Source organism: Bacillus rossius, chromosome 12 (assembly GCF_032445375.1).
Source record: "Bacillus rossius redtenbacheri isolate Brsri chromosome 12, Brsri_v3, whole genome shotgun sequence".
NCBI classification, from domain to species: Eukaryota; Metazoa; Arthropoda; class Insecta; order Phasmatodea; family Bacillidae; genus Bacillus; species Bacillus rossius.
In genome coordinates this window covers 12,188,362-12,202,461 of record NC_086339.1, presented here as the reverse complement: position 1 = coordinate 12,202,461, position 14,100 = coordinate 12,188,362, and the positions used below count along the sequence as shown (strand labels likewise).

Here is a 14,100-nt window from a genome sequence, read left to right as displayed (position 1 = left end):
GCGGTAATCTGAGAATAATAAATAGTAAAAAGGATTCAGATTTCGTTTATATAATTTATGATAGTGCGATTTCTTCTTAAGAGATTTTATTAGTTGATTGGAATACCATAGGGGATATTTTGTAGCCTTTTTAATAGTAGTAGGTACAAATAAATCTATAAGATCATTGAAACTGAAACATTTCCAGCCGAATTAGTAGGAAAACAGTGAAAAAAAAAAAATATTTTTTGTCTTAATTAAACAATTTTAAAAGATCTGCAAGACGAGTCCAACATGCCATGTACTTACTTACTTTGTTTCATTTTCTTGTATTTACTGTTAACTGATGGCTGTTCCTGTAAATTAATCACAATAGCGCTCTTGCATATTAAGTTTTGTCTAAAATTTTCTTAACAGATATTTACTAAAATTTAGCTCATAGAGGTAAAAAGATGGTTAATACAATACAGTTCGAGTCTTAGCGCTTTGTCTCACAGAGTTGGTTATTTCACATTCATATCATCGCCATAAACTAAGAAATTATCCTGAAATTCATTTCCTCACCATCAAGCTGTACAAGATCTCCCTAGTAATCGTAATTTTGAACAAGTACATGAATTTTTACAGCTATTATTATAATAACTTCTAAACAGTTTCTTTTAATGCTTTATAGATGAAAAGATAAAGTTTATTTTAAACAAAAAAATTTCTGAAACTTTTTTTTCCTATTTGTTGTGACAAAATTAAACATAAAACAAACATATAAAGGACATTAAAACTGCACTACTAGAGTATGATGTAACCCTAACATTATTGACATAGTACTCCTGTAAAAGCCTTCCAAAAATTGAAACAACTGCATATTGTCCTGAATTTTTTAAAATCTACTTTTGGGAATGGGTTCGGATGTGAGCGGAGAAATAAGTGGCAGACCTTGCACAACAACACTTACTCCATTTCTCTAGTGAGGAGCCTCAGAGGCTGACTGGTCAGCTCACTAGCTTCCCACCAAGATGAATCAGGATCAACTCCCAGCGGAGTCCGACTTATACGTGGTAAACATGGCGACAGAGTGTTTCCTCAGGATGCTCCTATTTTCCCCACCGACAGACATTCCCTCATGCTTAAGAATTAACATCTTCACCTACACTAAGCAGTATTACCCATTATTGTAATAAAAACTGTACAGAGAGACTACAGAGCCGTACTGAAATAAATCAACGAGCAAAACCTGCAGAGTCGTTCAATAAAAACACACAATAATGGTGTTAACAAAAAGAGTGGTATATCGGTACTGAAATGGTATGTATCTGAACACATGTTTCTCTGGAATACCACACAGGATCCACCGGTAAATCTTCCAGGGCGCGTCAGAACCTCTGGCCTAGAGTAATTTAGAAAAAAACCATAGAAAGCCTCAGGATGTGGAGTCCCGTGTCTTATCCACGGCTCCACCTCGAGACGAGGGATGCAGCAGCAATGCAACACACTGGCCGCGGAGGGAGAAGACCCCTCGCCACGCAGCAACGCAATGATAAACTGACAAACAAGCAGGCTCACAGTATCTGCTCTCTGTCGAAGCTCTCGTAGCTGCCCCAGCGGAGGACGTTGATGAGGTGGATGACCACGTACACAGCGGACAGCAGCGCCGACGTGTACATGATCCTGCGAACGTGGAACAGCAGCATTGCGGCGTACAGCATCTGCAACGGAGAACGCGCACTTCACTCAGTGCAGAAGAGCCGTCGGAAAGATAGGGGCAGGTACGAGCCCCGGACACCAGGGATGGCATGGCTTAGTTTCGAAATATGTATGGGTTTACCCTGATAGACGAAATTACAAGTCTATTGCCTATATAATTGGAAGCCTTACAAGTTATGTACATATGCGCACATCATGTTTACAGTTAAGGCCGCAGTAACATTTACAGTCTCTATATTTTTTCTTTCTTTTCAATTGTGGGGTTTGAAAAATTGTACGTCAAGTAACAAGAGCGCCTGACAAAATTATTTGCACCCGGACCCTTAGTTGCTTTCGATGACCTTGCAGGTGGGAAATATAAAAAAAAAGTCCTTTTCGTACCTGGCTTTGTTTTTTCATTTAATTCTTGCACACACACAAACAAATTACTCAACATTTTACATACTGCACAATATTCCAATTATCGAGTAATACCATCTGTCTAAATTAATCTTTAAAGGGCTCTTAGTTAGCTTTGTCCCCTTGAAAGTACATTGTTGTGAAATAAAGTATCAGTTTTCATATAAAAATAACAAATTCACTCATGAATGTACACTTTGGCTAAGGAAATATGTCACATGCCCTCCTCAATCCCTAAATCGTTTTTAATGATCAAGTGTTTATTTTCAATAATTTTCATAATGGTTAATGCAAATTTATACTATTGTAAAAACATTTAACAAAAAAAAATACAATGCTTATTATATAAATATAAGCAAGAAAAAAAGGGAGGGGTTGTTTTACATTAACTGTATTTATGAGCAGCAACATACGCAGAATTCCATTTTGAGAGTGGGGGGAGGATGAGGTTAAAATAGAACCATTTTGCCAGCTCTTTACTTTAAATTTCTTTCCTTTTGTTGGTGGGAATAATAGGTTTTTATAGATTTTTTTTAGGATTTTGGAGGGTGACATAAGTATCTCCTTACATAAGCCCCTGTTTGTGAGGTCGTAAATCAACTAGGTACCAACTGTAACACAAAAAATTTCAGGGTATTACAGTGTATATTTTACAGATGGCCATTTAAAAATTAAGTACACATAGCATCTTTAGTCATGAAGAGATCAAGGAAAGTGAACAACCACCCATTGCAACTGAGGCAGTGGATGGAGGTGAACAGGTGGATATCATCTTTATTGATTTTCAAAATGTACAAGAAAGTGACGGAGAAGGTGTATAGGATGATAAAGGGCAGCAGGGTGGTAAACTGGACAGGAGACTTCTTTCGGGATAGGCGGGCGAGAGTGAGAAAGGAAAGGTCGGCTGAGGGGCAAGTGACATCAGAGGTACTTCAGTGGAGTGTTATTAGGGCCCATTCTATTCATTATCACGATGAATGACATAGAAGAGGGAATGAGACACAGATTCAGAATTTTCACAGACGACCGCAATGTATGAAACCGTGTGGGACGGCACAACTGCAGGGTATCTGGAGAAGTTTGAGTGTTGAGCGAGAGCAAATGGGATGGAGATAAATATCAACAGGATAAACTGGTTAGGTTTACGAGAAGAAAAGTGTTGAAGGAAGTCTTTTGTCGGAAGGGATAGGCTAAACAAGAGGCAGAAGACTAGAAGTACCTGTGGGTGAGCAACCTAAGATGGGGAAAGCAGGTACAGAGGGTCATAAAGAAGGGTAAGACGGGCTGATCGGCAGGACCTCAAAGGAAACAGGAACAAAAGTAAACGAAAATGCATATTCCACATTGGTGGGGCCAATGACGGAGTATGCGGCAGCGATTTGGGATCCGTACCTGATGATGGAAGTGAAAGAGCTGAAGGAGGTACAGAGCAGGGCAGTGAGATGGGTGATGCGTAAGTGGCGGAGAAGGAAAGAGGAAGAAAGGGAAATGCATAGGTGGGGGGGGGGGGGACACTGCAGGGGAGGAGGAAGATAGGAGGACTGGTAAGACTATTTAAAATGGTCAAGGAGAGGGGTTGGGGGAAGCTGGGTGATAGAGGGGTGTACAGAAGGAGGAGATATCTTGAGTGGAAGATCCAAAGGGAGTGGAGAAAAATGGAAAGAGGAAAGCACTCATTCTGGTGAGGTTGGGATGGGAGTGGAATGGAATGGTCTTGAAGAGAAGATATTGGCTATGGGAGGTGGTAAGGGCCTATGGAAGAAGCTTCAGAAAATGGGAGAGTAATGTAGGGAGGCAAACTCCTCGCCACCAGGCAAAAGCCCAATTGCCAGTGAATTATTTAATTGAAATTGAATTGGCACAGCCTATTTTTTCCCCCTTTCTTTATTAATGTGATGGATCATAAAATCAAAGGATAGTAGTGTGTGAAGACCTCCTTCTACTCAATGCTGTCTATTTATAATAAAGGCTATCTATCTTTATTAATCTAGTTTTTTATAAAATTGTACCCAAAATATATATACTTACATTGAATACATTAAAAGCAAACAAAAAATTATACAAATTAAATGTTCACAATACAAAACCCCTCATCTAAAAAGTATTCATTGATAAAAAAAAATTAAACGCGAATAATATAAGTAGTTCCTGACGCTAAATCAGTGCCAGTACTTACACACCACACCCCTCTTCCTTTCAGTCCGGCAAAACTCCAGTTTAACTGGACCAGATATCCAGGTAAAATCGCAGTTATCGCCGACGTAAAATTTCAAACAGTACAATTTGCTTACGGCATAGGCTATGTTTTGTAATCATTCAGAACATTTCTATGGTTCACATTTTTCAAAGTTCGAACCAACGGTTCGAACCCATTCAAACTAGCCTATTGTTACGAATGTTTCGCATAACTCAAAAAAGAAAAAAAAAAACTGCTACCGAACCCAAATATGTCCTAGAAATGTCGGCTGTATTGTGATAAAAACCGCACAACTATCGCGGACTCGATCAGCTGTGGCGACTCCAGTAGATTGCGTCTGCATCGTCGCCACAACAAAAACACTGCCATAGTTGGTCGACAAGAAGTAGAAATGGACAGAATATTAAGGGGCATAATGAAGTATCGCCACACGGATCGGAAGACAATGGTCGCGCAGTTCGAGAAAGTGCGGGATCATCCGGAGGTACGCAAATTATATAAACATTAAATAACGTACGCTACACTCTCAGCTTTAGATCTTGTAGCTTTTGACACGCATGCGTATTTTCATAGCGAGATTGTTAAATACGTCTCTTGACGTCAACATCGTTTGCTATTATTACACCTGCTTTTTGTTTACTTTGTTTTGTCACAATCAGCTGGGGTTTTCGTCACATATAAACACGCTCATTTCCCTCGGATCTGTGACGTAATGCTCATTGTTTTGTGAGAAATTATGAACTTTGATGACTGATGGAAAACTCGAAAATAATAATGCATTATACTATAGTTTATGTATATATTGTTGTAGGTATTTGTCTCTGCACTTCATTAATTTTTGGAGGCCTACCACCGTGCGCCAATGGCCATAGGGTCATTTCATTTCGTATTCGGAGCCTTTATTCAATATCTTATCATCGATCAAATTATTGTACGTAGATTATCACCCATGCCTTACCCGGGATTCGATACCAGAACCCTTTTACTATTTGAATTCATTGCAAAACAAATTACCCTAATAAAAAAGTTTATTAGCCAGAAACATTTGAGATAAAAATGTACTAGCTTATCAACAGTTCAACATTTACAGTTTAAAATACCCTATCAATATGAGTCAGAAGCATAAACACAATCACCCCCTTTCTCCCCCTCTCCAAAAAAAATAAACATGAATTAATGTAGGTACTAGGTATCTATACAATTTTGTGGCCCCACCAAGTACCTACTGTGCATTATTTAAGTTAAAAAATATAATAATAAAAACTCCCTTACTGAAAATAAACCTGGGAACTGTACATCCTTAATATTGCTAACTATAAGCCTCCACCAATAATTATATTTGTTATATGATTATTTCCATATAATGGCAGTTTTGCAAAGCAGCTCTTGAACATCATAGTAATTATGGTCTCGTGTCACACAATATACCTACTGTGTGCACAGATTTGTATCTAACAGTGTATTTAGTTCAGCAACATTCATTCTCTTTGGCAGTGCCTTGTGGTTTTTAAATGATTGCTGTTGCTGATATAGTCATTTTATTTTTTGTCACTTTTGGCCGATTTGATGTGGGATATAATAATCTTCTTGAAATTGTAAAATTCTTGGTATTGAGCATTGGTCTGGTGGAAAGGAGGTCTCATCTCAGTCTCCTAAACGCCCACACCCCTGCCATCCCAGAGTGACTCAGTTTATGAGCACCTAATTGGGTAATTGTTCCTTATAGTGTATCCAATTTATATTGAATAATTTTTATAATTCATATTTTCAAAATCAATTATATTTTGGTTATGGTACAGTTTTGCATCTCAAACACATTTAACTGCTTACTTTATTTTAATATTTTATGTTCAAATACAGTTGGATATGATACAACAATGCTCCTCAAGAGTTTTTTTTGCATATTTTCAAAATCAAATATCTTTGGTAATTCTACAGCTTTGCATCACAACACAGCCAATTTCTAACTTTATTTTAATATTTCACTTTAAAATACAACAGATACACAATACGGAACAAATACTTAAGTATACACGACGATACACCACACTCTTTAGTCCTATTGAGCTGCATGTGAAACACATTGCAAGACAGTAGCAATGTGCATCTTGGTTCTTTGCTAATAATTATCAATTAATTCGGGCTTTTGGTTTCGATAGGAAGCATTTCTTGCCACCTTTAAAACTCTGCATCACACTAAATAACTGATTTTTTTTTACAGCCAAAAGCTGTTTTCTTCACGTGCATGGACAGTAGAATGATTCCAACGAGATTCACGGAAACCAATGTTGGTGACATGTTTGTTGGTGAGTTTTTTAAAATGCACTTAAAAGTAACTGTAAATTTAAGGGATAAACACATAAAGGTGTTTGGTAGGGGTATGCCCTTTGCCATTACAAAATTCAATTTCGTTCACATGAGGGACTAAGTCTGCTTATCAAAACATTACGACACGGCAGGGCGAGCCGGGATATCACCCAGGGCCCCGCACCAGTAGGGCCCCGCATCACACCTTTTAGTTTCTCTATTGTTCTGTTAAAAATATGGACATTAAAGGGAAAATGAAAATAACATTTTTATTATCTTGTATCTTAATGTGCTGTTTCATTTCATGAGTTTGTATTAGAAAAACTTTCAAAAGATTTTATTCCCACGTATGATGATGTGATTATATCAGAAATTTGATTTTAAGCATTTTAAATCTGACCCAAGAATACCTAATCATCATGACAGAATATAAAAATATCCTAAGATAAATGAGCAAAATCATTGTCGAAATTTAAGTCCCAGGTTGGGTTGAAAGTGTTTGAAATGGTATTTTTTTAAAATTTCCCCCAGTGGAGGGCCTCTATAAAAGTGAATAGACCAGGGCACTGGTCTATTCACTTTTATAGAGGCCCTCCCCCGGACAATTGGAAAAAATTACTCTTTCAAACACTAGCTAAGTACTGCAGCTTTGCCATTTCCAGGAACTACTTTCCATAGAATAATTTTGGATATGCCAATGTGCCTTTCAAATAGCGTGACATAAACAAAATCAAATAATGGGGCATCAACGGAATACAGTTGTGGTGGTAAACAGGAGTATCTACTCTGAGAAAATACACTGGAAAATGGCATCATTTGATCAGAATCTGTGAATTCGAATGCGGATTGCTCGGGCAGGATGTGATTTGTCCGACATGCAGTAGCGTGTGGAGTCAGCACGGTGGCCTGCTTGCAGTGCGGAATGCCGGCAACCTGATACCCCACTCGCAGCATTTCCTGGACGAGATCACGACCACGGAGCCCGCCGCCCTGGAGCTGGGCTGCATCGTCAATGACATTCGGCACATCATCGTGTGCGGCCACTCGGACTGCAAGGTGAGTGGTTGTCGGGTGGAGTCTCCTGCTGAAGAGGGTTTCACAGTCACGAGGCTTCCTCGACGTGAACGCATGGCTGCAGCCGGGATTTCGTGAAGAACCCCATCCAATATAACCATCATGTAATTTTTTTGACGTGATAACGTCTTACAAATCGATGAACGCCGGCTGCACGCATGAAAAATCACGACTCATTGTCACGTTCCGCCTGAGCCGAAGCGTGCAAGAACCGGCCGACCACCGTGCGAGAAAATCATTTTGTAATATCAAACAGGTTAAGGCGGGCTTTTTAACTAATTGTTCGTGATTATATTTCAACAAATTATTTAAGTAAAAATTTGCAAAAACTATAATTAATATTTGAAAATTAAAAAGTATGCAAATTTTCGACAATGTTTTCTTATGGCGTTATCACGTAAAATTATTGTCCGTAAACAGACTTTACTGACAATTCCCTTTTTTTTTTTTTTAATGAGTAAGTTTTCTTACTAATTGAACTTTAAAAGAAAATTTACTAACGCACTCAAATCTCAGTAAGTTTGAGCTTTTTAGTAAGCTTTTAGAACTAAGTTTACATATAGAAATTTAAGAAATGATTTTGCTTGAGAAAAGACAACAGATAATTTTATATCTTGGCTTTTATTTGATTGTTTTCAATACTGTGTTCTTAAATCAATTCCGTGATGATTTTATTTTAAAAAATTCATAAATACATATTTATTAATGTTATTAAATACATTTAACAAACATGTCAAGTTTTTTCTAAAAAAAAAATGCTTACAGTAACACGTGTGCTAATCAACATTTTACACACCGTATACGCACATGCACACGTACGCACTGAAAAATAATTCCTGTAGCTTCTATGTATGAGGCATGTCTGACTATAATGTGGAGGAAATTCATTATTGTTGCCCACTAAGGATTACAATAATCCTTCCAAATTAATATCTTTGTAACCTTATGTAGCAAAGTAGCTGTGATCTTCTTACTCTGTCATCGCTTGTGGTTTATTTCTTTTAAATCCTGGAAGGGACGGGTCCAGACCTTCCCCCTGGCTAAGAAGACCCTGTGTGAAGGTTGTTACTTAGGCACACAGGCTTAAGACAACATAATCTTGGGTCATGATGGGGCATTGGGACTGAACCCAAACACCTCGACACATGAGTGTGTTGCATTATCAATCATGGCCACAGACGACCCACATCAAAGTGATGCATTTGGCATTAGCAGCCTGCAATGTCAAAATTCATTAGCTCACTGTAACCCAAGTTGCGGTAACTTTACTCTAAGACTCGCACACGCCATGTTTGCTATTTAATTTTCTTGTCGTTACTATTATTTGTTGGCTTTTACTGTAAATTCATCATGATAGATCTCTTGTATTTTATGTTTAGTATCAAATTTTGCTTGCAGATTTGTACTAAGTATTATTTAATATTGCTTAAAACTCAATGCAAATGTTCATAGTTAAGATCACTTTCTACAGGTAAAAAAAAAATGTTTGGTGAGAAACTTTGTGAACCAACAAAAAATGCAAGGGAGCTATCACAATAATTTTACAAGAAAATTCCTTTATTAATAATAAATTAAATAACTTACTTGGCGTGGGAGACATACAGCCCTAAGTAGGTTGTGACTTTTTTTTCTGGTTAGCTAAGCAAACAGAACTGAACAAATTTTAAGTGGCTTGTTATATTTTCGATAGTTAAATCAACAGTGCGGTTCCCTACGAGGTTTTGATTAATTGATTTCACTTGCGATTGGGCTTTCACCCGGTGGCAAGTAGTCCTCTTCTTTCGCACTTTCCTCCCCACCTTTAGTCTTTCCCTCGGGTCACTTTCATCTCTCACCTCCAGCATTTCTCCTCCAGCCTATTCTAATCCCTCCCTGTCCTCACTAGAAAGGCGTGCCCGCCCGTGATCTCTCCCACGTAGAAGCGCTGTGTTGCGAGGGCAGGCGATGAACCTGCTCCACGCGCTGCGGGACGAGCAGTTCTCGTCGCAGGAGAACCGGCGCATCTCGCCGCTGCGGGCGTGGCTGTGCGCGCACGCCAGCTCGTCGCTCGACAAGTACTCGCAGCTCGAGGCGGCGGGCTTCCACGCCCCGCTCACCTTCCAGGCGGAGACCCCCATGAGGCGGTTCGTGGCCTACATCGACCCCGAGGACAGGTTCGCCGTCTCCGACAAGCTGTCGCAGGTGAGCCTCGCCCCGCCCTGCCCCTCGGCGACCGTCGTGACCATGGTACTTACTTTCGGGAGTATTATTTTGTAGCAAGCAGGGCCATCGAGAGAAACTAAGGGTTCGGGGGCAAATAATTTTGTCGCCCCCATTACATAATGTGCAATCAAAAACAAATATTTAAAAACTTGAAGTTACAGTAACCAGTAGCCGTAACTGTACATGTGACCTGAAAAAAACTGCATAGCTTGTAAATAAAGTTTCCAATGAATATTTTTCTAGCTTAAGAATTGTAATTTTCATCTTACTATCGTGGTAAACACAAGCATAAAAAAAATATTTTGGAACTCAACTGGGCCCTCCGTGGTGCTAGGCCCATGGGTATTTTGCCCCCCCCCCCCCCTCCCCCCCCTTCCTTTTTCGACAGCCCTGGTAGAAAGGGAAAACAGCTGACCCAATTAGTGTAGTATCAGCAGAGTGTTTTTTTTTTCAAACCCAGGCACTCAAAGACTGTACCAAATAATTTTGTTTGTCAGAAAAGAGATTTTTTTTTATTAAATATCTGTAGACCTATGCACATGATAAATATGCATGAATTTGCAACGATATAAACTTATACTGCTAGTTTTACCCAAGATTTTCCCCGGGGTTATACCTCCCGGCACTTGCTGTACAAATGGCTATCAGACTGTACTGTTATCAAAAGATTATTATTATGTATTAAAGCCTCATCTGAGCAAAATATTTGTGACAAAAAATACATTTTTACAGGTACTTTTCTTTGTGATGACAGATCGGAAGTATGGCCTACACGTGCAAACAGTAGTTTACAATCAAACCAAAAGATTTGGAATACCTAACTTATTTTCTTTAGAGAACAAGGGAAACCGGTTAGCTATGTTTTTGCAACTTGTCTAAATTAACCTGGCAGTTTTTCTTGCACCTAGGCAATTAACGAAAACTTAAGGCTTGTCTTACACACAATGTTGGCTATTTCATATTCTTGTCATAACAATAATATGAGTGCTTATCTTTTAAATTTATCACAGCTTAGTGGATTTTGTTTTGTCTCAAATTTTCTCAAGAGATATAAAATATTATCAAACAGCAGTAAAAAGTCATGCAAGTATGTATAGTTATTATCACTTGTGGGACCTTTTACTGCTATAAAATACCTTTTTGTAAATCTCTATTGAGAAAATTTGTGACCATAAATGCAAGAGCTTTTGGAATAAATAATGAAAAGAAAACGAAATAAGAATCTCAGAGTGTGAGACAGTGCTGTAACATAAATTATATAATCATTTAATAAGATTAGCTAATGTATGCTACACTCTCAGCTTGAGATCTTGTGGCTTTTTACACCCGTGCGTATATTCATAGCGAGATTGCTAAATACGTCGTCTCTTGATGTCAATATCATTTGCTATTATTACACCTGCTTTTATAGTTTGCTGAAAGAATGTTCTGACGACAGTCGTCGTACCCTCCCAGATACAGAGGCCGTACCTGGCCACCGACGCGGGCCTGAGGGGGCCTGTTTTCCACCCAGTGAACCCCAGTGTGTGCGACGGCCAGGGACGCACCCGCGTGCGCCCTAGCATGCCAACGAGTGTTTTTTCTATGTGACTTTATCTTTTATTTCAGTGTGTATATATTTGTAAACGATTAAGGGATTTGAATGTGTGTAATTAACTTATTTTATTTATTATTCATTGTGCAAGTTCGCTGTGTAATTAATGTCTCGTGTATGTCTTTGTAAATAATTCAATAACTTTTTCTGAAGTGTTTCGCCGTAGTATGTAATTGCAGCCTGGCGCGCCGCGGGACGGAGCTCTCTCCCACGCCGGCCGATTTTCCCCTCCCTCCCCGCCACCCGCGGGCGCCGGCCCGCGGGCGAGCGGGGAGAGGCAGTCGCGTCCTGGTCTCGAGCGGAGACAGACGTGTTCGTTGCTCCGCGAGCCGCGCACGTTGCGCTCGGGATTGAACGTTCGCTCAGTCCGCAGTCGGTCACGGCAGCTGAGCTGCCACCGCGAATCAGCTTAGCATTGTTAACTTACGAGTCATCGGGAGACGTGTCTAGCGGGCCGTTTCTACAACGCGAACGTGGTGCTACGAGTCTCTGAACTTTTCGCCGTCCACGGAACATTACGTAACGGGCCGCGTATGTACAGCGCTCCGTCTTCGGGCCCTCTCTCACTGAGTCAGCCTAGCATTAATAAACTTTACGATTCGCGCCGAAACGTATTTGAGAACCGCCCCGTCATCAGGGAGTCCGTGTCGCCGTGGTAGGGCACTTGTTCCGCGACGGTTCCGCCAGGCTGCGGCAGGACTTTATAAGCGTTAATAAAAGACGGCTCGTGAAATTCGTTAATGCCGTGTTCTGCTTGCGACAACCTACCAACATTCCTCGCAATCACTTCACTCTCCCTCCAGGTCCCGCCTTTCCCGGTCCCGGCCACGTTGGCCTGGACCCACACCTCTCCGACGAGGGCAGTACGGGCATAACAGGACATTTATTTCAACGGGAAAACGGGGACCTGAAGCCGAGGGACGTCAGTTCATTGTGAAATAGCTAGATTATTTCCCAGAAGCCGCTACTCTACAAATTTACCTTTTTATTTTCTTCCCAAAGTCTTGTCAATGATTCGTTCCATTAAAAGGTATCAATTTAGTGTGTATTATATTGATTATAAAAATCAATGTACAAATTGACAAGACTTGTTGAATGAATAAAATACTACATCAAATTAATTTTTACATTTAAAACACAAAAATGTAAACAAAGGTTGAATATAACTAGCAAAAATTGTAGGCTAAAAAAAAACTATCTTTAAAATGTTCCTATCGATTATAAATATCTAAATGCGTGAATCATATTTTTTCCAGTAAATATCCATGTTTTCATGTAAACAAAAGTACTTATTTCCACAATAAATGAAGTTCACTTTTTTATTGTAAATGCTATGGGTGAAACTTGAGTGATACGTTATTCCATAGAAACATCCATACCTGCTGCCATGGACACCTGACTAGCAGTTTTGCTGAAACCTTCCATCGTGTGATACAGACTTAAGACACACAGCAGCATCAAGATGGTGCATGTTCTTTAACATACTCAAGAAATCCTCAGTACACAGCTATCTTCCTCGTACAAGCCAACAAATCAGTAACACGTCTGAATTTCGCCATACTTTCTTGTGTAAGATGATGTATTTGTAACACATATACTAATATCGTAACAGCCGACGACTTATTGACCGTTAAGATGGATATGGAAGTGGAAATGCGAAGTGATAATGAAATGAATATGATGGAAAGGGGAATGGAGGTGAATTTTACTGGGATCGTTATTTAAACTGATTCATGATATCCCTAAGGCCCTACGTGGATATCAGAATACTGGGGGGATGTTTCTCCACCACTCATCTTTAACCTATTTAAAAGAAAGTAAGGGTGATGAGTCCCTTTTCTGATGCATACGAAGAGGTTAACCCTTAAAAAACGAATCCGTAACTTCAAAACAACGAGCAGTGTTTAATCAACATTTCAGGACTGGACAACATTAAACTTTGACACTAATACGACAGAGCCACAACTGTTTAAACAACCATACTTGAACCTAGCGGGGATAAGAGGTTAGGTTAACTTCATGCTGTCGTCCATTTCCGTCTCTGCATTCCTATCCTTAGTTGTTTTTGCGGATCGTGCGCTTACAGTCGTACCAACTGTATTTTAATCATTCCCGTACGTGATTGTTAACTTAATGTTACTCCCAGATTTTACGTTTCGATTATTTCTGAGTTATTTATTGAACTTCAACCATTTATAAAGTTACTGTAGTGTAGTTTCAAACGAAGAATGATTTTAATTATAACTATTTTAGTTTTTCTTGAGGAGAGCAAGAAGTTTTCGTTAAGCCTTAATTTCTCTAATTTGACCTTTAGCCATGGTCGTAACTGTTATCGTTGAACCATTATGACATAGTCACTCACCGTTTGTCGTCCTGGTGGCATTGTTGCATCGATTCGCAATGACTGACACAGAACAAGGAATGACTGACTGCAACTGACGACTTCAGACTGATTTCTGTTGCTTAAGAAGCTCAACCTGACCCAGTTGACGTTTGTTTATCATAACAACGCGAATCCTTCCCTTGCCCCGGTTTCGGATATTCCTCATCACTGATTCATTGCCCCATTTCCCCTTCTAGTTATCAGCTGTCTGTCGCCACATCAGATACGTAATTACCCCCTCCTCTCTCGGTTCGTCTGCTCTGC

At 39.6% G+C, this 14,100-nt stretch overlaps 2 protein-coding genes across 19 annotated transcripts in view; one reads left to right on the top strand and one right to left on the bottom strand.

Annotated features, from left to right (window-relative positions):
* The window catches only part of LOC134537536 (uncharacterized), a 41,524-nt gene extending 27,627 nt beyond the window's left edge, over positions 1–13,897 (bottom strand). For 8 of the 15 annotated variants that reach the window (XM_063378066.1, XM_063378068.1, XM_063378063.1 and 5 more), the window contains exons 1-2: positions 13,816–13,897; positions 1,540–1,682 (exon numbers count right to left, since the gene is read on the bottom strand). In XM_063378066.1, the coding sequence (XP_063234136.1) occupies positions 1,540–1,682; positions 13,816–13,836 (164 nt within the window). In that variant the 5' untranslated portion in view covers positions 13,837–13,897. The other 7 variants (XM_063378073.1, XM_063378064.1, XM_063378069.1 and 4 more) reach the window with 5 other exon arrangements.
* Positions 4,630–14,100, top strand: part of LOC134537538 (beta carbonic anhydrase 1) — a 14,199-nt gene continuing 4,728 nt past the window's right edge. Inside the window, exons 1-5 of one of the 4 annotated variants that reach the window (XM_063378086.1) lie at positions 4,630–4,760; positions 6,498–6,582; positions 7,500–7,639; positions 9,599–9,838; positions 11,315–12,194. In XM_063378086.1, coding sequence (XP_063234156.1) covers positions 4,668–4,760; positions 6,498–6,582; positions 7,500–7,639; positions 9,599–9,838; positions 11,315–11,449 — 693 coding nt within the window. In that variant the 5' untranslated portion in view covers positions 4,630–4,667 and the 3' untranslated portion in view covers positions 11,450–12,194. Of the gene's footprint in view, positions 4,761–6,497; positions 6,583–7,499; positions 7,640–9,576; positions 9,839–11,314; positions 12,195–14,100 lie in introns of those variants that run through there. The other 3 variants (XM_063378087.1, XM_063378085.1, XM_063378084.1) reach the window with 3 other exon arrangements.